The sequence below is a fragment of the Trachymyrmex cornetzi genome, unplaced genomic scaffold (genome assembly GCF_001594075.2).
Source record: "Trachymyrmex cornetzi isolate Tcor2-1 unplaced genomic scaffold, Tcor1.1 scaffold16, whole genome shotgun sequence".
NCBI lineage: Eukaryota > Metazoa > Arthropoda > Insecta > Hymenoptera > Formicidae > Trachymyrmex > Trachymyrmex cornetzi.
The window spans coordinates 214,472-238,468 of NW_017296201.1; the positions used below are offsets into that span (position 1 = coordinate 214,472).

Sequence of the window (23,997 nt, forward strand, 5' to 3'; positions counted from 1 at the left end):
GTTGAGGATCATCTGCGGTGCAATTTAGAAGGGATGATTCGCGAGTCGAATTCGGTGCGGTGTATGGCAATCAATGTGAATACATAATGGCGCGAGGAGCATGGTAGGATGGTAGTATTGGTAGTTGCTAGGCAGCGAGTGAGCGAGGCCAGCCACTGCCAGCCACTGGGGCAATAGTAGTGCCAGTTGAGCCAGTGGTGATCGTACCGTGCGCGCGCGCGCGCGCGCGCACCAATTTCCCTGCGGTGGCGGTCGTGCGGGTCGTGTCCGTCGTGCTTGGGATGTCGAGTCAATCGAGTGTCAGTGTTGAAATCAGTTGCAGTTGAGGATGCGACACTCCGTCGTGTGACACGCCAATTGAACGTCCCCCGACGGGATCATCGTCGCTTACGTCGAGGAGGGAATTAGGGAAGAAGGATCTTGCGGGACGGAGACACGCCAGAGTTAAGATGAGATAACAGATGCAGAATGAGACGCAGCAGCAGCGGTAACCTGTTCAGTTACGCGGTCCTCACCTTCACCCTCACTCGCCTCAAGGGTAAGTTCATTTGCCACAGAACGCGCGTGTCGCGTCTTTTATTTTTATAGCACCATCGATTACCCGAGGGTGCCGCCACCGCCGCCGCCGCCGCATATTGTGCCCCGCGTGTGTCTCGCGCTTCAAAGTCGAATGCTTAAGAGCTGTCAGGAGTGTCAGGAAAAATGGGGCAGCTTCTATATAACGTCCGCGCGCATACAACTTGGCGCGTGTAACTCATCGAGTGCATGTGTGTGTGATATTTTCTCAGATATATACTGGGGGGGTTACATTTAACTTTATTTAATCAAGTCCAATTGAATCCAGATTAAATTTATAGAACGTGACGCGAGGTAAAAGTTATCTTTGAAATAAAAAAATTCAGTAAAACTGGCAATTTATGTAGTAAATTATAATTTCATTTGTATAATTAGCAAAATCTTCAGAGATTTAGAAAAAAAGGAGAGTAGCATAAGAGATATGTATAAAATAATTAATAAGTAAATAATCTTGTTAGGAAACTGCTAATTTTTGCTAATTTTTACGTTTTATTTCTTTTTTCTCTCCTTTGATGATAACAAGTATGGGTTAATATTTGTAGTACATGCAGAAGGTGGAGTTGCTTGTAAAGATCAACATGGACACTCTTACGAAAGCGGCTATCATTATATTCCTGGACCTGAACCATGTACCTTCTGTGTTTGTGATAATGGCAATCCAAAGTGGTGTAAAGCATTCATTTGTAAATTTCTCGAGGTATGTAATGTCAACAATCCAATAACCAAGTAAACCTATTGGAATATGTAATTATTATTATTCCAGCTTTAGTTTAATCTTTAAGTAGGTAATTAGGATGTTCAGAACATCCCAAATAGATTTTATTTTTATAGTTATATTTTTTAATAGTACATTGTAGAGTTAAATTTACATTATTTATATTATTATAAGGTAGAGGATTGTAAAAATAATTAATTTTAAGATTTCTGGATAATTCTATTTATTTTCCTTTTCCAGAACAGAGACGTTTTATATAGAGTACAATAATTATCTACCTACTTAAAGATTAACAATGTGTTTCAAGACTGACAGTAATTGGCATGTAGTTTATAGAACTGGGTAAACCTTGGGGTAAACTTTAGATTAGCCACTTCTTCTCCGATCTCTTTGAAACTTTGTTCGTATTTTTTATCTTTTTCATCACTGAGTATAAATCTGAGAGAATTTTTTGTTGATCAAACATTCAGGTCGCCATCTTGAAAAGTATATAAAAAAAGTAGGAAACAATGCCTATACCGGTCACAGCGGGATCTTAAATGTTTGAAATAATTCCATATGAATTCATGTACCACGTTTGTAGTCTCTTGCGCGTCGAATTGGTTTTTTGAACTTAACTGAACTACTACAGTAATGCCACAAATTAAATTGGCATTTAATTTAATACTTTGATACTTAATTGGCTTCATTTTCAAGGAGATTTTAATATTAAGTACTAGTATGAAAATCTGTAAATATTGCAAAAGATATTACCTCGGCTGAAAAATATATGGAGAAAATAAAGTTTTAAAGAAATCAGAAAGGGGATAGCTAATCTAAAAGTTTACCGAATAAACTACTCTCTAAAGTCTAAAATGAACGAGTGACTTTGGTGCCACTAAAAGTAAAAATCAATGTATTATTATTGAAAAACAGTAAATATTCGCTGATAATTAGTTAAAAGTGTAGCACTCAAGTTAGTAATAATACATTACTTTTAAAGAGTAATGAAACTGCTTGTAACTGGTAGTAAGGTAAAGAATAGCAGTTTAAAGATTTATATAATAAATTTATTTTTTGTATAATAGGAGAATTGCAAGTCTTTCCGGCGAGGTAAGACTTGCTGCGAGTTTGTTTGCCTGGACGACCCATTGTCGTCAATATCTAACGACAAAGCTGACGAAGCGGAGACTAACGCGATAGATGGAAACGCAAATTATGATATAGGTCTACGATCGGTTGCCAGTTTTGTAACAGCAATATTTTCATTAAGTCTGTTATTTTTTCTGATACATCGTCTACGCCAACGTAAGATACAAGGTAATATGATGCTTCCATCATCACATGGACTATTTTAAATCTATGATGAGAGATTTTTAGAAAAATTCCTATGAGAAATAATAATGCATGTATCACTATACAATTAGAATACAAATACACGCAATACGATTCATAATTTCGGAAACAAAACTCGTATAAAATAAAGAACATACAAAAATATTTTCAACATTTGATATTTAAAAAAAAATTCTTTACGATTAATATTCTCCTCTAGGAGATTTTCAATCTTTGTTGAAGCCTTTTACTCTCCTCTTTGATTGATCACAGATCATAGCGGCTTGAATTTAAAGTAGATAATATTATTTTACCTACTCAACTCATCTGACTTGTAGTTTTCCCGATAGACGGTATTCATTAATTCAAAGTTGGATCTTATATTTAGGATAAGGTGACCAGATATGGCATGGCAGATAGTGCACATTGGTCTATTATGCCAGAGGTTCCGGGTTTAATCCTAGTAGGAAATATTTACAAAATATTTATACTCATGTATCCTCTCGGAAAAACTGACAATCTCCCGAGAGTATTCTTACCCACAAAAATACCACTTGAAAAATCCGTCATTCGGGAAGCGGCATTAAAACTGTAGGTCCCATATGCTTATAACAATTGAATAATCAGCGTGTGTGCACCAGGGAATGGAAAGTTACTTTTTAAAAGTAACAAGTTACCGTTACTAGTTATTGATTTTTAGAAGTAACTCGTTACAGTTACCGTTACTTGAGAAAGTAACTTTTCGTTACTTTTCCGTTACTTTTTTTTAAATCGACGACCAACAATCACAGCGGACTGGCCTAGAGGCTTCTCTAGTCTCAAGCGTGTTGTAAAAAATTATGTAAAATTATAACTATTATGCTGGATAATTTTGAGATCCACTATAATAGTTGTAAACGTCCACACATTTGTAAATTTGCAATATGCAAATAAAAATAATTTCTTGGTTTGGAACTAAGCAGATTGTGGAAGTACAATTACAATGTGTATGTGTAGCTACAAGAACGATAATATGACAAATATATTTCGCACTATATATTATTATACATTTAATAACAATACGCGAAAAATTTCTTTTATGTTACGTAATATTACTAAAATTTGGATAATTACAGAAAATATTCAAAATATTCTGCTATTTACACAATTTTCAATATAAAATAAAATATATTTACACAATAAAAACAAATTTACATAATTTTTGTGGAATTACTGTAAAATTTCTGTAAAATTGCATGATTTTTTATATTTACAGAACAAATCATGTAATGTATTTTATATTTATTATATGTGTAAATTTACGAAATTTTTTTACAGTGTAAGTGGCTTGTGTCGTATCGTGTCCAATCATGTGCAAAGTAACGATAAACGTAACTGTAAAATTCGTTACCGTTATCAAAAAAATGTAACTTCGTTACCGTTACAGTTACCAAAGAAAAAAAGTAACGCAGTTACTAGTAAAGTTACCAAAAAAGTAACTTGTAACTGTAACTTCGTTACAAGTAACGAGTTACTTCATTTCCCTGGTGTGCACCACGGGCATATGAGAGAGAGAGAGAGAGAGAGAGGTGTAACCACAGACTTCTATATATACTATCTACTATACTGCTAACTCCTTAGGGCAAGCTTATGTGAAATGATATGATGATTCTGCGTCACAAATTAATCCGAAGGAATGCAATATGGCAGTGTCCCGCGACGTTCTGCATCAGCTGTACATACACACGTGCCCTTAGTACTGTACATAAATGTAATCTTAGTCTTGTGAAATTTTTTTTTTTTCCCCGGAAGTTTAAGAAAAAGGTAAAAATAATTGAATATTAGTAGACATGTATAAAAGATGCGATTCTATTCAATTCCTTCTAGAATTGTAAAGGAATTAAAAAGCCATTAACAACTCACATAGTTATTGTGAAAAATTTAATTTATTTATAAATTATATAATACAAACGTCTCGTTCAACTTTTTTGGTCTTCAGTACAATAAAATATATAAATAGTTTTAATATTGTTAAATTAGGTCAAAATATACCTGTCAAAATATGTATGTATGTGTGTGATGTGTGCGCATGTACGTCACGCGGTCACGCGGAACAGTTTTCGACGCATGCGTATAATACAACATCAAAATTGCGGATTATTCTTTCAAACGAGTTAGCAGTCTAGTAGTATATATGTATAGGATGTCACAGAATGACTGTTAAATATTTTTTGCTGATAGAGCAAATTAAACCGAGTCGAAAAGTTCTCTACTGTTTTGTAATTTTCGCCATAGTTAACAAAATATTAATTACTAAAAATCGCTGAATATTAGTTTTCAATAATTTTTTACTCGAGTACTATCAACTTTACAGAAAAACAGCAAAAGTGGCAAAAACACTTGTTTAGTTTCATAGAGCTCTAAGAATTGTTTCCGAATTTTTTATCAACTTTTTAGTACTACATCTTATTGGCAACTATTTTTACCAACATGAGAAAATGCAGTACTAAAAAATTCTGAAAAAATTCTGAGAACTCTAAGAGAAGAAAATAAATAATTTTTGTCACTTGCTGTTTTTGCGTAAAGTTCTATTCTATTGTGTTTGCGATGTTACGTGTCACTGATACATCACTACATACTACTACATTAATAGCACATGTATACATAAATTTTCGTGTAACATAATATTTTAATTAGACGTCTAAGTCCAGTTCTGAGAACTCCACGTTATTTCTTCGTATGAACTACTAGTCTGTGTACTACACTATTTCGTAAATATAGATCAAACAGTTTTTATATGAAGCAAATGTTGTCACGATTGATACCTGTAGAGCGCCATATTGGATTAAGAAATGGTAAAGATCTCAATTTTGAAATATTTTTCACCAAATTTGCAACCGCACTCACGAGTTGCGTGGCGCAACTTCGTAGCGCGTTCGCAGTCTATTCTTTACAATTACCGATAATTCTATGCTAGGAATTCGTCCGGCCTTAGAAGAAACCGAAATTCCTTCCTCGTCCGTCCGCTTCAGCAAACCGTACACGATCTCCAGAACGATAATTGGGCGCCAGGAACGAGCGAGCGCGCCACTCTTGCTCAAACTTACTCGGATTATTTTCCACGTAATTTTTCATTAAACTGCGAACGTCGACGGCCCTCTCAACCGGCAAAAATTCTCGGCATAAACTTTACCTTACAGACACGTAAGGCATGTACTTTAATCCTGGAAAAGGATTTTTGAATCTATAAAAAAGGAAAAAAATAATTATATTAATTATATTAGAGTATAAAAGTAATTATATTAAAAAAATTATATGGTTTAGTCGGTAATACAGACGGCACAACAAAAAATTACATCAAGTTACGAGATTACATTTTATTTATTGAAATTGTGCTTTTCTATTGCGTGCATTTTATGAATAATATCTGGAAAATTATATTTGTATAATTATATTTCACTTATTATTTTCATTTATTATTCTACATTTATTATTTTTATATTTAAGAGGAGCAATTTATATTCGTGTCCTTAATTTGGGACGCGTAAAGTGGGATGAAGAGTTAAAATTTGAGTCCTTCCTAATTTGGGACGGTTGGTCATTGAGATTTAGGACCATCTTAAGTACAGTCTTAAGATTGTATGAATCAATCAGAAAGCTATTTTTCTTTATTAGTGTCTTAATCTTCGAAAGGCGAATCGTTTTCGACGGACGAGGGAGACGAATGTAGGATCATTTTGATCCATAACAGAATTTCTATTGCAAACTAGTTTTGGGAAGGAATTATATATAAAAATGCATTTTGAAAACGACATATACTTTATCTCTTTTTAGTACATACTTTTCTGTACACTTGATACATGAAATAAGTATATTTTTTATATGATTCTTACAAACAAATTTATTACTATTCTTGTACTATATTTCGTATTATTACCAACGCAAATATAACATCGTGATCGTTTTTCATTAACCGCTCTCGCATTCCGAGCTGTCTTATCGCTCATGAGTGAAAGTGATTCTGCATTCGTCGTACGAAGGTTAAGACATTACTTGAGATGGTCTTAAAATAAGAACCGACTACGAATACCGACCAGAGAGCCATATTAGCATCTTAAGATATCGTTTAAGATGGTCGTAAAATAAAAATCAATACCGTCCTATCTCTTTAATATTGGAGTTGTAATTAACAAATCAAAGATTTGATATTCCAGAAATTCAAGCTGCTGTAGTGGCTGTGACGATCAAATAAAGATGATTATAAAAGAAGAGTATTTAACAGCAATTGAAAATAAGAGCAGAACGTAATTGTAAAGGATTCTACACACTTTTAAATACTCGTAAAACTTATCTAATGTGTATCTTTATATAATTTTTCTTAAAACTTATGCACTGCAGTGTGTAATTATTAATAGCGTTCTTCATTGGCATAATTAGTGCGCACTCAGTACACTTTAAACCCGTTGTTTAAATACAAATCGACGTAAAGATGTATGTTTAATAAAAATATATTTATGTGCTTTGATGTGTCTTGAGTGGTGCGCATCAGTTTTGCTACTGAAAAACGGTATAAGTGTGAAAGTTTTTTCACAAATATGACAATGTAAAAATGTATATATGTTGTGTATTAGTTTGTGTGGCAGGTCGAGAAAGCAGACAACTTGGAGAGGACCAAAGAAATTTAGGTAATATGGGATACTTGGAGAGAGGCGGATTACCTCACGGGGTTCCCATGGACGACATACCTTGCGGAACAGGTTACTCATTATGGAAACCACCTGGCAGTAATTATTTTCCGCGTGGTGAGGCGCCTCCGCCCTATGAGGAAGCGATCGCGGCTGCGAGGGCGGAACAGGCATTGTTATCAATTAATCCGCACGCGTTGCTGTCAATGAACTTCTCGGACAATTACATGCCAAATTCTAACAATCATGCGAGCGTGGCGGTTGTCACGGACACGCAAAATGATTTGACCGCGAACACGCAGTCGTCATCTAATGATAGTAACATACACACACCCTTGATGTCTTCGTCAAATAGACTGCTGTCTAGTCCCAGCGCGTATGCTGGTGGTTATCGACCAATAAGCCAAAGCAGCGCATCGTCCACCATTGGTCTGAATACGAGCACTTCCACCGCGAGTTTCACAATAGGGACAAACACGTACGAGAATCTACCGGTCTCGTCGATCGCTATGACGAGTTTTAACGATAGTCAACATTCCGCAGTGACAAGCAGTAGTACGCAGCCGCTACTACCGATATCTCATTCCACTATACCTAAAAACTATCGCCAGCACGCAACAATGTTTCCGCGGCAGAGCGGCGGCGATGGTGACAGCGGCGGTGCGTTTACAATATCGGCGACTCTATCGAATTCCGACGTATCCTCCCATCGTACGATTCCGCGAACGTTGACTTGCGTCGCTAGCAGAGCAAAGGATGTTTTGACTGATTGCTTAGCGAGGGACTATCTCCGTTTGTCGCCGAGCAGCATTGCGGCGCCTCAAAGCCTGTCACGTCCTATACAGCTGTCCGCAGCCGCAGCCGCAGCCGCGGCTCCGGGCAATTACAAAAGTACCAAAAATTCGGACCCGTTTTACACGGATGCTCCTGTGGCGTCCAGTTTAGCGCAATCGGAAACGTACACCGCAGATACGGCAAATGTAACCGAGCGGACTCGGGAATACACGGTATAAAAATATATAATTCATCGTCATATAAATTATATTTACGTTACTAATTTATTGTCGTGTAAAGACATTTATTACATTACTAATTGTCATACTTTCCTTCTCTAACGCAGCCTTCGCTAAGCATAGCTAACGAAATCAATGCAAGCGGCAGCTTCGAGTCGGTGACGTGTACCTGCAGTATACAAGCGTTACCCACTCTGCATGACGACACGGACGATTATCGAAGCGAGTGCGAGAATTGTAAGAGCGCGACGGGTTCTCGGTACTACTTAGATAACGAAGATGAACTCGTTACATCACTTCACGAAACCATGACGTTGCACAGAAGACCGGACGAAGCAACATCAAGTGCTACACCACAGTATTATAGAACTTCACTTACACTGCCGACGAGTACACGCCAACGTACAAGGTAGACATCCTGTCAATCTAATATTTTTAGAATCAGAGCTATAAAAAAACTTCTTTTTACATTTATATTTTTGTCAAGCATAAAAATATACATTATTCAACAAAAAATAAGGAATACTTTCAAAATACTCAAAATTACACAATTTTTAGACCGTTGAAACTTAACTTATTGTTAGTGAAAAATTATCGCAGACAAATAATTGAAATAGCATTTTGAAGTTTGGGATTTATATTTTAGCATGCGTTTTTAGCCATTTTTTGGAAACTATTTTCACAGTTCTTCTGTATCTTAAAAAAGATTACATCGTTTTGTTTTTTGAAATTATACTCAACACTCTACAGCTTGATAAAAAGATTTTTCTTTAAAAAGAATTAAGACATTTACACAAAATAAAGTACATAGTTTCCTCTACAAATTCCTTTTAAAAAATTTTTTTTTTACGATTTTTTTTAAACCGAATTAGGCCACTTTGAACCTGTATTTTGTACAATCGATGTTAAAATCTTGGCGAAAAATCATCGCAGACAAAAAATTTAAAAGAGCATTTTAAAATTTGAAATTTATTTAACATGTTTTTATTTTTGAAAAATTTTTTGTCTGCAATAAATTTTCATCGAGTTTTAGCGATCTAAAAATTGCGCAATTCGGAGCGTTCCTTACTTTTTGTAAGTAGTGTATTTGTTGATGGTTTATCACAAATAAAAAATTTTGGTAGATGAATCTTTAAAGTGTCTTTATATCTAGGATTACCGGAGCTCGTGAAAATTGGTTCAATACCATGCCAGAAAGTTCTAGCGGTTCTTCGGACGAAAATTAAGTATTACGAAAAAAAAAAATAGAGGAAAATGTTCAAGTGCGCAAACAAAATTATACATGCACACACGAAACATACACAAACACGTACAGTATGTATATAACTATTAAAAAAAATTGTACCTATACAGAGAATGTCCTAAAATTATCAAGCTTCTCCTTTTAAGTAAGACTGTCGGTTAATTGTTTAATTATTTTTGCGCTATGCTTAGTTCAAGATCGAAATAGTTAGACTTGTTATATTTAATGCGCTGTAAAGATAGTTCTGTTTCACAAATTTTTTTATTTGTTTTTCTGATTTTATAATGAGCCGGCAATTTGTAGTCCTAGAAGTTGGCTACTGGCCAACTTCACCGATTCATCGATTTCAATCAATCACGACTCACCGACTATCCTTTGAGGCTGTATCAGACTACCGATTCTGCCGTTCCGACTCTGACTATCGATTCCAGTTGATCGATCATACTTGTCGATGCCATCGATGCCGACGATTGCCACCGATTGACTCAACTGTATAGAAGAGTAAAATTAATAAAACGCGAGAGTATCGCAAATCTCGGACGAATTATGTCGAAATATAATACCTAGGTTGAAAATCGAGACGTGATACTGGCTAAGTTTCATGTTTTAAGGTAATCCGGCTGACAGATTCGTAGAACTGAAGTCTTTCTCGAACTTCACTTATTAATAATATTTCCGTATCGCGACGCCAATTTCTTTTTTGATGCCATCTTCCCCAACCGTTTTTTCTACGGATATTTACGAACTACCTTTTCTTATATAATCGCCAAACTATCACGTGATTAAATCTTGTATTTCTATTGGTTATGATTCTGAGTCGCTGACGATACTGACCGATCCAATCAGTAGTCGGTACCTCATTATGATTGGTTTGCTGAGGATCAGCTTGCAGAGTCGATAGTCTGATACGGGCTTTAGACTCGCTTTCAACTCACCGATTACAAACTATCGACTCATTGTAGAATTAGCATTTAACATGATGGCTTAAGTCTTTTAAAATTCTTAGCTTCTTTACTCTTTCCATACAATATTTAAAAGAACCTATAAGTTTTTGGGACATCCTCCATAGTGTACATCGTAATGATTATCATCGTACATACATGGTTATCATTATAATCATCACTATTATTGTTGTCATTATCATTAGATAGCGGAAGCGCGTAAGGATTTACTGCAGTGAGCAGAGCAAATCCTCGCCCGAGATATATTAAGGGGATTCTAAAGTGAAGCCCGATTCCGACAAGATCGCTATTTTACCGATAAAATGCGACACACACATCGACATATCTTTATACATTACTACATCAATATCTCACGCACACATACATAAATTTTCGTAGAACAATAGTGTTTTAATTAGACGCTAAGTCTAATTCTAAGAACTCCGCGTTGTTTGTTCGTGTAAACTACTAGTCTGTGGACCACAATTCCATAAGTACAAATTGCAAAGCTTTTATCATCAAGCAAATGTTATGATATTGACAGCTTTGACTAAGCCATATTGGACTAAGCCATGATGCAAGTAGTCTATTTGCATCATGGGACTAAGCAATGGTAAAGATTCCAATTTAAACAATTTTTTTCGTTCTTAACATAAACTCTACCTTGCAGGCACATATTAATGCGTATATTTTAATCTTGAAAAAGGATTTTTAAATCTGTAAAAAAAGGAAAAAGTAATTAGAGAGAGAGAGAGAGAGAGAGAGAGAGAGAGAGAGAGAGAGAGAGAGAGAGAGAAATTAGTATGTGTAGTCGGTAATACTGACGACTTTAGGATCCCCTTGAGACGGATCAGTGAGAAATTTCGTAGTGAAACATCACGATCCTTTGCATTAAATATGGTTGACCGTTATTATCATCATTATTACTGTCATAATCATCGTCGCATCTATCATAACAATAACTTTCCGAATTTATTTTATCTGCCAAATAAAAAATATTACATGTCACGCGTGCGCGCAAAGGGTTATACAGATTTTAATGATAGATCTTTATTGTGTAAAAAGTAGAATAAATTCATATCTGTATATGTATATGATATTAGAATAATCATAAAAATATAACGATCTCATGAAACTCTTTCTTTCATGAGATATCTAAAATAAAAGTGCGAGATTTTTGTTATAGTCCCTGGTGATATTAGACGCACGAATAGATTCATTTTAAATGATCAAAAATGATAGCTATTTTTATTTTTCATATCTAAAGTATTATTTTATTTGGACATTCTCAATAAAACACAATTTTATTAGTATTAAAATATTTATTTATTTTTGTAAAAACATATGTGTGTGTATGTTTTTTAAGTATCTTGTCAAATCAATAATGGGATTATTAATTAGCCAAAAAGAGCTTACGCGAATATTGATGCGCAATGTTGATTGCAAGGACATTTAATTAACAAATTAAAAATAGCAAACGTTTCAAATTTTTGGTCCTCCTTAGTGCTATAATTACAATAATTCTAATTAAAAACTATACATATAAATCCACACAGTGGGGGAGTGGGCGAGTGGGGGAAGGACGTCCGGATGTCCGATTTATGTCTTCGAATATTCTATTTTTTATGTCCCTGTGTTTCGGACATCTTAGGATATTCTAAGGCTGTGTTTTATACATCTCGTTATATGACCCCAGATAGTTAAATCTACCAAGATCACATATCGCAAATTGTATGCTATATATTATGTTGGCGTAGCCGAGTATGATTTGCCGACATTAATATCCGCGAGTGCTCTTTTTGGGTTATTAATTATCTCATTATTAGATTGATTCTCAGAGCTGATATACGCACTCTTTAATTTTATTTTGTGAAACCACTATTCGTAGCTATTAGTTTTAATTACATGGGCGGCGACTCCAGTATGTAGTGATGTATTTGTGGTATGGTTGGTATGGAGTACATTGAATTTCATATCTGTATGATATTTGGTCGGGGAGAAATTTAGAAATTAGAAATTGTAATTTAGAAATTACAAACATACGAAAAATGTCACTGCATTGCTTGAAGGATGTAGTGCAATTTTTACATGACAATCACGAGATCAGAGATCTTGTACCAGAATGCGTAAAATTTATTCGCGTTTTTTTAACGATTCCTACATCAACTTATTCGAATGAAAGATCATTTTCTTATTTAAGACATTTAAAAAGTTATCTTCGATCGACAATAAGACAAAAACATTTAAATCATATTACGACATTGTACATTTATTGAGAAATGGTCGAATAAGTTAAATATGTGGAGGAGCTCATTAATAATTTTATTAAAAAAAATAAAATTAGAGCGGCTACTTTTGCCACGTAGAAAAGATATGTATGAGGAAATATATTCCTCCCCCTCCTCTCCTCTCCCTAAATCTATTCTTGGGAATTCCATACGCTGAAAAATTTTACTTCGCCGCCCCTGTAATTAATTATAATAGTAATGTTCTATATGTAATGTTTAAATTAAAGTTCTCTATACAAATAAGTAAAGCGAAATTTCTATAATAGAAACAGAAAAATATTTGCGTTTTTTTTACTGTCACCTCTATGAACTGCTAACAGGTTCATAGATAGTTTTTAGACTCTGCGCACAATAGAGAAAATACTTATTAGGAATAAGAATAAATATTAAGATTTTAACTTATCAAAAATACCGCTTATATCGGAATATATGGTTTTCGATAGGTTGAAATCTTAATTTATTTCTATTTCTAATATTTCCTCTATGTGCAGGGCTTTATGCATTTGTAAGTATCAAGTAAGTTACAATAAATGTATCTACTTTATAGACAATTATTTTCTTTACATATTTTTGTCAATTACAATAACGATAGATGAGTGATAAGTCATAATATAAGTTTAATTCTTGGAAGTCAATTAATTGTAAAAAAATATGCGTAATAATATAATCAAGGACTATATAATAAGTTATTATTAATAACTTATGATCATATGTTTGATGATATATAAGTCGCCTATGGTTGTCTATGCACTGAATATTAAGGGACTGCAAATAAAAGGAACAGGGAACAGAATAAGATCTATTTTAATCTATCTGAAATCATGTACTGTGGAATACACGGTTTCTGATAGATTGAAATTCTTGAGACCGGAGCATAGATCTTTGCATAACGCAAAATGCATAAAGCATAAGAAAATTAATCAATTAGAGTTTTATTTTACGGAAAAGAAGGAAATGAAAGACTTCGATCGATTTATTTTCTTACACATTATGTAAGACTCTTATGTTTCCGTCCTTATTCTCTGTTTATTGTTCCCTATTCCTTGATTGTGCGCATTGTGCGCAGCCCCTAAATTTCGAAACATAATAAAGATGTAGTAAGCTTTAAGTCTTAAGGAATTAATCAATCACAGATTAGTCAATTTCTTAAAACTTAAAGCTTTTTACACCTATTGCGTTTCAAGATTAAGGGCCTAAGCCCAAGATGACCGTTACTGAATCGTGGAACGTAAGTTGTAGATCAACATACAATGGCTGTGTTCAGCAGACTCAACAGTTGAGCGAGTGCTCGCTGCTATTGATGTATTCTTCTAAGATCTAAAATTCTGATTGAATGATCTAAAAGAATACACTAATAACAGCGAACATTCATTCAATTGTTGAGTCTGCTGAATACAGCCAATGTTTTGGCATCACTATGGCTGTGTCCCAAAATTTACTGAAAATCTATAGTTTATGTTACATGTTACAGATTTTTAGTACTGGCTGTAAATTTTGGATCACAGACTACAATTTATGTATACCTTTAATATACGTATATAATTACGTCAAAGCATTGAGTGTATTTAATACTACAATCGCTCACTAAGGGTTTCACTTGGTGCCTACATCACTACATCAAGTATTATTAGTCCTTGCTTAATATTTCATAAACAACAGGGAAATGATTCTGTGACCGTTGAGAACGTCAAGCGTTGGAACGCACCCTGAACACTCAGTGAGCTCTTGTATCTGATTGGTGTATTTCATTAGATCTAAAAAAATAAATATAGACCAAACATGTGCAAGAGTTCACTGAACGTTTAGTAAGCGGTAATTGTACTGAATGCATCCATTACGTTGACTTACGACTACAACTTGCGTTCCTCGACTTAGTAACGGACATCTTTGTGCTCAGGTCCTAAGGCTCCTGATTAGTCACCATCGGCCATATTAGATCATGACGTCATAAGCAAGAAGTAACGCGTTGAAATTTCTTGCATACCTTTTTTAACTAAAGAAAATTCGAATAAAATAATAGGATTGCTTTAAAGCATAAAAATGAACCGAAGCTATTCTTATCCCTAGTTATTTTTATTCTTTATCCCTCGCCTTCTTCTCGACAGTTAGTAAATAATTGTAAGAGGCACGTGAAGTAAAAATAGGTCTATTATGCACTTCACCTGTCTTTTACGTCTGTTTACTGACTGTTGAACGGGGGGGGGGGGATAGCCCATTTTTACAAACGTTTTAAAGTGATCTCATTATTTGGTTTTATTTAAATTTGTTTTATTTATGAATGCAAGAAACTTTAACGTGTTATTTCTCGTTTATGATATCATGATCAAATATGGCCGAGGCAACTAATCAAAGTAATCGCAGGAACCTTAAGGATCCGCCGCAGCTGTGAGTGAATTTTTATGAATGTGAGTTGAGACCCGACACTCCCGGGGATAATTGGAGTACATTATACCATTGTTGCCGACCACTTCTAATTACGCGATATAAATATTCGAACGTTTATTCTATTATAATTTTATAAAATATATATATATAGTTTTAATTTGTAGATTTATAGATATCAGTATAAAACGCAGCAATATTGTATTTCTGTCAAACCGTTTTCTTATTTATATTTGCTATGATATTAGGTGGTAAACTTAATTCCTGCCGCTCGCTAAGATACCGGTTCCCATCGCTAGCGAGTTTCGACGTGAAGTCGGATAAAGTTACATGTCTTTTGTAGTTTAGACATTGCTGAAAGTGATTTAGTCCTCACAAGTTAGATTTCTTCAACACCAAAGAGATTTTCTAATCGATGGAAAATGAACCGCGATAAACTGTTTTTCCGACATGTGCTTCTTCACTACTTTCAAGAAAACCGCAGCTGAAACGCATCGCTTATTATCCGAAGTGTATGGAGATGAAACTCTATCGGAAAGAACATGTAGAGTTTGGTTTAAACGCTTTCGAAACGATGATTTTTACGTGAGAGATAAAAAACGTCCCAGACAGCCAAAAAAATTTGAAGATGTTGAGCAGCAAAAATTGCTCGATGAGAATCACCAGCTCAAACACTTTTAGAGTTGTCGAAAGCGTAAGTCCGCAAACACAATAGAGTAGTAAGCTTTAAGTCTTAAGGAATTAACCAATCATAGTCGATTATTCTTCTCAAATTCAACTTGTAATTGATCAATTTCTTAAGGCTTAAGGCTTACTACTCTAGTGTGTTTGCGGACTAATGGGCCTTCTACAATAAGCCGCAAATCAGAAGTTCTAAGCGATCTTAAGTCATAATCGATGAAGTTGGTTAATAGTCAACTTGAACGACTTGGTTAAGACTGGTTAAGACTTCTGACGTTCTGACTTGCGGCTTATTGTAGAAGGCCCATTAAATGTTATACCAATAGCTGTTTCAAACGCCATGGGAAAAATTTTGGAGACGAAAAAACGGCAGGAATTAAGTTATTACTTAATATTTTCTGGTAGGATAAGTGTTAAGATGAAAAAATGTTTCTTCATGCAATTTTGTATAAAATTTTATTAAAGCTTTGATTAAAAGGATCGATTTTAATCGAAAATCGGAAAGATTGATGGACAAGTGATAACCGGCTTTTCATCAAATTTTTGATATGGAAAAACTTGCTTCGCATTCATCGGAATATGGATAGGAATCAAAGAAGCGACTTAAGCTCTATTATATCATGTAGATATATGTAAAAAAAAAGAATATAATTCGGCTGCATTTGTAAGGTTGTGTTCAAGTCGGAAAGTAATAAAGAAGGGAGGTGCCAAAGTGTTCACGTTAGATGAATAAACGGAAGTGAAATTGTGATATTTTAATTATGAATTGTCTATAATTCAACTAGAAAGAAAGATACGTATAAGTATGTGAGAGAGAGAGAGAGAGAGAGAAAGGGAGCGAGCAGAAGCTGTGTTTTGTTTTAGCATTTTATCAGCATTTTCTTTTTTAAATTAAGATGGATGGAGAAAGGAACATTTATTTCAGTATGGCAGTATTTATGTAGTCTCTCGATGATTCACACAATATAACGACCGAACCATAATACTTCGTGATTATAACATTGAACTCCTTTGAGCTTCTTGAAACCTCTTGTAACTTATCTTATTCATGATACTGTGAAATACAAATGATTAGCAAATAAATCTTTTCTTCTGAATATTGCCTATGGTACTGTCTGTACATTTCCCGTTTTCATATTTGTTTCTGTCTCATGCTATGACCGATGTATGTGTAATATGTTAAATACTTAATTACGGTTTATTTAAATATTTAATTCTTTGTTCCATCTTCGGATAAACTATGTGATAAAGCTATTGGATAAACAAAAGTCTGTAGCAGTCTGTACTTACATGTATCCTTCATGCACTTTTATGCACAAAACTTCTACAACAAATAAATCAATATTAATCTAAAGAACACACAAATTAGGCATTCCTACATATTCTTTGGTTATAAATAAACTAATTACAATTCAACAACATTGATTTACGTACTCGACGGCTTCATTTTCACAAATAAAGTACATGTATACAAAAGCGTGAATTTGAAATGGCCGCGTTTTTCTTAAACATGGATGCGAGTTTGCGGTACTTTATCAATCTAGTGACTTTAAATGCTGCCGCGCGCTATCGCCCTCTGAAGAAGTGGATATTAACTACACAATAATATTCACCTTTTTACGGTGCTCCTAATGGGAACGGATAGTTGAAATCGCTAAAATAACTAAAATTTATTGAATTAATAAAGGCTTAAACACAATAGGCACAGGCAACAGGAACAACGAGTCGTCCAATCAGAGCTCTGGTGTGTAAGTTTAATATTATATCCCAAAGCTCTGATTGGACGGTTCGTTATTCCCTGTTGCCTGTGCCTTTTGTGTTTAAGCCTTAGTCCGGATCTACAATAGGGTTTTAAGCCTTAAGCCATAAGAAATGGGCGAATCACAGTCGCTTATTCTTCTCGGAATCGACTGTAACTCCGGATCTACAATAGGCGTTTTAAGCCTTAAGTCGTACGAAATTGACCAATTACAGTCGAATCCGAGAAGAATAAGCGACTGTGATTCGCCCATTTCTTATGGCTTAAGGTTTAAAACCCTATTGTAGATCCGGACTAATTGGTCAATTTCTTACGGCTTAAAACACCTATTGTAGATCCGGGGTTATAGATTTCAACGATTTCAGCGATTTATTACCATCAGGAGCACTGCAAAAAGGCGGTTATTGCTGTGTAGTTAACATCCACTTCTTCAGAGGACGGTAGTGCGCGGTAGCATTTGCGGTTACAGATTTTGAGCCGTCGTGTCCTCTCTTAGGTTTCTCTCTGGTTCTATTTATAAGTTTTTCATTGTGTTTCCGTCATGTCAAATTAACGGTTAGAAATTTTTTTTATGAAGATTTTCATTTTTATTTAATATTTTAATATCTTGTTGATTAATGTGATATTATCACAAGTAATTATTCAGTAGATCTTATTTCCGATTTTAATAAATTTAGGCTCATTCTACCTGTTTTTTCAATATTAATTGATATATAGACAGTTTGTTACTACTGATAACGTATTTTAGATAAATGGGAATACTGTTAATGACAATACGATTAACGATGTCATTATTGATGGATGGGATTGCATATAGTGTAGCAAAAACAGTTATAAACATAAACATTTTGAAACAGATAGAAGATGATCTTGATATAGATGAGAAGATTTCTGTATTATTCATGATACTTGATTATGCAAATGGATTTAACAATATTTTTGACCTTTTTAAATTAAAGACAAAAAATGCGTACATAATTGTAGACTATGTAAAAAATAATCTAGAAAATTGGGAAGAAAAAGTCTTGGAAGCATTATGTATTTTGAATAATCGACAAGTACTAAAGAAACTAGGAATATCACCCAATGTTCTAGATTTACAGTATGTTCCAAAGCACACATCATATTCAAAAAGTATAAATGTAATTGCAAAGTGTTTATATAAATTATGTGAATCTTTAAATGAAAGTGAACAAAAATTATTATTGACCTATGTTAAATCTGAAATCCATAATTATGAACCATTATTGGACAATGTAGATTATCTTGAATTACATATGCTTTATTGGATACAAATCGGATATATAACAATTTCAAAAGGTATGTTTACTTTAATATATATAATCTTTGAAAAGAGTGTATTTAAACAAGTAAAAAGTAACAATATTAAAAAAAATGTATTATTTTTGAAAAAAATGTTTTAATTACATATGTAAAGCAATACATTGCAACTTATTTAAAACTATGTATTTTATATATATTTTTTTTTAGTTTGGAGAAACAATTTTATTTAATTACCATATATATATCGATCAATAATTAAATAAAATTCTGTTTTTCAAAAATGCCAAATTTGTAAAAATTAAAGTATTTGACGCAGAAAATCCGATATTTCATTCAGTAACACTGAAAACATGCAGAATTTACTTATATAGAGAAAATTGGAAAGCAGATAACATTTTGTAAATTAACCTCAAATGAGTATTATTCTGATTGTTTACACTGATTGTTTATTATTTGAACCAGTTAGCAATTTTATTTAATTATTATATAATTTTGATGATGCATGCAAATGCATTCATAATACATGTATTTAACTAATCATCTTAATGCATATGGCATCATTTTGTGTAGTACATTGTTCTTTATAAGCACCATCAAAATTTAGATAATTTAATAGAAAATTACTCATTGGTACAAGTATTAAACGATTGGTGGAAATTAAGGTCAATAGATATTCATGTTTGTATGTTGTATGAGGTTAAACTTGGAATCAAGGTTCACAAAAGATATGTTAAGCTTTTAAAAAGATATAGTTTTTGTTTTAACTTTAAACTTGTAAAGTATGCAAGCATGAATAACAGATTGGAGTACTCATTTTTGCAGTTTACTTTTCATAATGTTATAGCAGTTCCTTTCTAATTTTTTGTATATAAATAGACTTTACAATGCATCTTGTTTTCAATGTCATTGACATTGTACACCAATCTATGGAATCTTTCGTGCCTAAGTAAAGGAAATCCTAAAGTGAGTCTGTTTTATCAGTTTTTCCAAACAAATTTTTTCTAACTGCTTTTATAGATTAAAAAATCCTTCTCCATAATTGAAGTATAAATAATAATGTAGTTCAAACCGGTCGACTTTATGCCAAAAAAAAAAATGGTTGGAAAATTACAGTTTTTATTACCGACTTTTAACGTCGACTCGTAATAATGTTTGTTTTATAAGTATACGAGTTTTATACTTCGTATGTATAAAACAATTTTGGTTTAGACTAGAGATTATCTAAACAATCAATGTTGAATACTTAGAATTAGGTTTATCAATTAGTTACAAAATTTGTACATATGCGTGATATAAAGATATATTGATGTAGTAGTATATAAAGATATATTCATGTATCGCATTTTATCGGTATATCAGCGATCTTCCCAGATAGCACATTATATTCTTAGAATATTCTGAGAATATACTAAAAAGATCACGTCTGATATTTCTATGTCTGCAGCAACATTGTTCGCAGTATATGAATTTTGAAAATTTTTCTTAAGAGTGTGTAAGAAATATCTATTAAAAATAATATTCCGTTTTTAGCGAAGAACATTATTTTTGATAAATATTTTTTACATACTCTTGAGGAAAATTTTCGAAATTCATCTCGATATTCTGAGGATATACTGCGAACAATGTTGCTGCGGACATAGGAATATCATACATATCAGACGTGACCTTTTTAGTATATTCTCAGAATATAATATACTATCTGGGTTATTGGAGTTCAAACAAATGACAGAATTTTTTTAACCACTTAATACATATACACACATGTAGATACATACTATGTTGTTTTTGTTTACGTATCTAATAAACTCAAAATATTTTTAAATTAAATAAGATTTTATATTATTTTTTCTATTTTAGATAAAATGCATAATATGAAAAAATTATTAAAACATTTGAAAAAGTTTGAAGGGCGTGTAAAAATAATTTGTATGGAATTGGAGAAATTTGAGAATGGTCTACAGGTTGTTGATAATTGTCAAACTTTTGGAACAAAGGATGAAAATTACTTGCAATCAACTTCTTCAGAAGAATCATCTGTTATCAAAAGGCATCATTACAGAAAAAAAATACAGTTAATTAACAGTGGATTATGTATTATCATAAATCAGATGTATTTTATGAAGGAGGTATTACTATTTTAATTAGTGACGAAAATATATATATTCTATATTTTTATCTTTTTAGTATGAAACACGATTTGGAACAAGAGCAGATTCTATTAATCTATCTGAAACATTTAAAATCTTTGGGTTCAAAGTCGAGATACTTCAAAATCTAAAGAAAAATGAAATGTTAGAGAAAATAAAAAACATTTCGAAAGACTATGGTATTAAGTATGATTGTTTATTTCTCTGTATTCTAAGTCATGGATACAAAGGTGAATAATATATACAACAATAGGAATTTTTTTGAAGTATTTAAACTTTTTTTTTGCTTCAAAATATTATATAATTATTATGAAAATATCTCAATAGAATAATCGTGATAAAATCATATTATGCTGTATGTTTAAAGCTTTTGTTCATTATTATTATCTTAAATTATGACATCAGAAGTAAAAAAAAAACACAATAAGAATTCTTGCAGATTACCTTTAAATAGAAATACTTTTGATTAAACAACATTTGCAATCGTGATAGAATAGATTTATAAAACTATATAATATATATTGAAAACGTACTTGTTTTGGAGAGAAATTATATTTATTTCTGTATATTATTAATTTAAACACAGAATTTGTTATGTGACTGTGAGTATAAAATGAAGAACTTTTATTGATTTTCTTATATCTTATGCATTCTGCAGCATTAAACAAAAGTCTGTGTTACAACTTATATTCCATACAGCACACTTTATCCAAGGGACACACACACGCGCGCGCGCGCGCGCGCGCGCACACACACACACACACACACACCTTTTAGAATATTTTTAATACATAGGGAAGAATGTTTTTAAATCATAGGGAAGTTCTCAGAATGTCTTTCGAACGTCTCTTGAAATTATGTACTGAATGGGATGATTATTTATTAATTAACAAAGAAAAAGGAGAGTTTTCGATATATGTTATAAGTTGATTTTATTGATTGTGTTTTTATCGAAATATATTTCCATATATTAATATAGTTTGCAAGAATTTTAATTGTGTATTTTAACATCACTGAAATAATAGTGAGTGAACAGGAATTTTAAAATATTTATTCATTTTTATTAATTAATTTATATTTAAGATTAATGATCAGTAAATGATGAGTTTATATCATAGGAGGCATAATTGCATCAGATGAAAAAGAAGTCTCTCTGGAAACAATAGAAAGGGCTCTTTGTTGTATGGAATTAAAAGATGTTATAAAAATTGTTATTATTCAAGCCTGTCAAGGAAAGACATGTGGTAATAAAAGAAAGCTATGAAAAAGTTTAAGTTATAATAAAGATATCATTTTGGACAAATTTAATATAGCGGGTTACAAAAAATATTAGAAAATATTTTAAAGATTTCAATGATTTTTTGTGTTTATTGATGTCTTTTATAATTTTGAAAGATGCACAATATGTTAAAAAATTGCTTAAACATACTATACAGTTTACAATTATCAGATATCCTTCTATACATTAAAAGTGCATTCTTTTTGCACACATATTGTAAAATATGTTATTAAAGAAGTATTGTATAGCAGATTTTCCTTTTAGGAACTATAAGCAATTCCTTGACAACAGATGGTTTACACGATTCTTTTATACCCACAGAAGATATACGTCAATTTGCAAACTTTTTTATGTTTATGTCGACAATACAAGGTTTTTTATCAATACGTCATAAAGAACAAGGTAAATAGTTGAACTGTATTTTATAAAGATCTCCTATATTTTTCCTTCATTTAATAGGGTGTCCAGCAATTCTTAAATGTTCTTGAATTTTGGAATTTAAGTATCCTGAGAAACTCCTGAGAAACCTCTGCAATTTCAGAACTGATTTGTAATTTTTATCATTCTTTTCTTAAAAAAAAAAAAGTCGATAAAATAGCGATCTTGTTAGATGTTCGTTGGTCTTCACTTCAGGATCCTTAATATTATATTAATGATATATAATCTTATATTTTTCCATTTTTTTCAGGGTCATGGTTTATACAAGAAGTTTGTAGTATTTTCAAAACTTATGGGAATCAGTTAAGTTTTTATGATTGTGTCAGAAAAATAATGAAATCTATTCGAGAAAAAAAAGGAACAATAGATGGGAATCAGATTGCACAATTAACGGAAATACGACTGGATCGTTTGGAATCAGACTTTCAATTAAAGCAAGTTATCTCTGCAGTTTAACTAGAGAGAGAGAGAGAGAGAGAGAAGCAATCATATATTATAAATATTATATCTTATAAAAATAGATATATTCAAATAAACAATTTATATATTGATTGTGGCAAAAATTAGTTTTAAAAGTTAAGGCTCCTGAGCTCATATTGAATCGTGACGTCAGAAGCTAGAAACGATACATTAATTTTTATTACGTGCTATTTGTAAATAAAGCTAATTTGGATAAAATGAAATGATCATTTAAAACAATTGTAAAAACGAAGAATTCAATTCGGCAAAGCCAAACAGATTGCGACAGTATGCATGAGAGACAGGTGTCGATATATTCTAAAAATTGATAGGGAGGAAAAATTAGGAGATGAAAGAGAAATTGCAAGAATTTCGATGGAAGGATCAAGAAGAAAGGTAATCTCGAAGATTGAGTATTTGATAGGATTTCGAACCAGTATATAAGCACGCCACGAATATCGTGCCCTGTACTGTCCGCGTACGCACACAGTCAAACCTAATTTAAAATTCTTAGGATGGGCGAAAGCAAGTTTCTACTAAAACATTAGTAGATTTAGCAAATTTTTCTACCTCTGCTTTATTGCCACTAATTCCACGATATTTCCAATAGAGGAGTCGCAGAGAATTGTTCTTATTATTGTTTGAACATTTATAAGACATAATACACGTTATAAGTAAAATTATGAAGGGTGTCTTGGATTTTTGCTGTAGACAAAAACTAAAAGATAAGTTTGTCAAAAAGTCGGGAAGATCGCTAAGAATTAGTTGCTAAAAGAAAGAGATAAGCGAACGGAAGAAATTGTGACTCCCTCTT

General features: G+C 32.7%; 2 protein-coding genes across 3 annotated transcripts; both read left to right on the top strand.

The window, feature by feature from the left end:
• Positions 1–201: 201 nt before the first annotated feature.
• On the top strand, positions 202–9,631 carry LOC108758922 (uncharacterized serine-rich protein C215.13). Of its 2 annotated transcripts, none has more exons than XM_018504162.1 (6): positions 202–538; positions 1,119–1,273; positions 2,359–2,590; positions 7,216–8,276; positions 8,390–8,691; positions 9,436–9,631. In XM_018504162.1, exons 1-6 carry the CDS (start codon positions 469–471, stop codon positions 9,506–9,508), a joined length of 1,893 nt encoding a protein of 630 aa, XP_018359664.1. In that variant the 5' UTR covers positions 202–468; the 3' UTR covers positions 9,509–9,631. The 2 variants fall into 2 exon arrangements, with proteins under 2 accessions (XP_018359664.1, XP_018359665.1); XM_018504163.1 differs by having other exon boundaries at positions 7,228–8,276.
• Positions 9,632–18,163: 8,532 nt separating this feature from the next.
• Dredd (Caspase-8 Dredd) lies at positions 18,164–23,203 on the top strand. The gene is made up of 7 exons (XM_018503817.1): positions 18,164–18,210; positions 18,325–18,896; positions 20,718–20,986; positions 21,045–21,237; positions 22,126–22,251; positions 22,551–22,688; positions 22,975–23,203. The coding sequence occupies exons 2-7, from the start codon at positions 18,329–18,331 to the stop codon at positions 23,178–23,180; spliced, it is 1,500 nt and encodes a 499-aa protein (XP_018359319.1). The 5' UTR covers positions 18,164–18,210; positions 18,325–18,328; the 3' UTR covers positions 23,181–23,203.
• Positions 23,204–23,997: the final 794 nt, after the last annotated feature.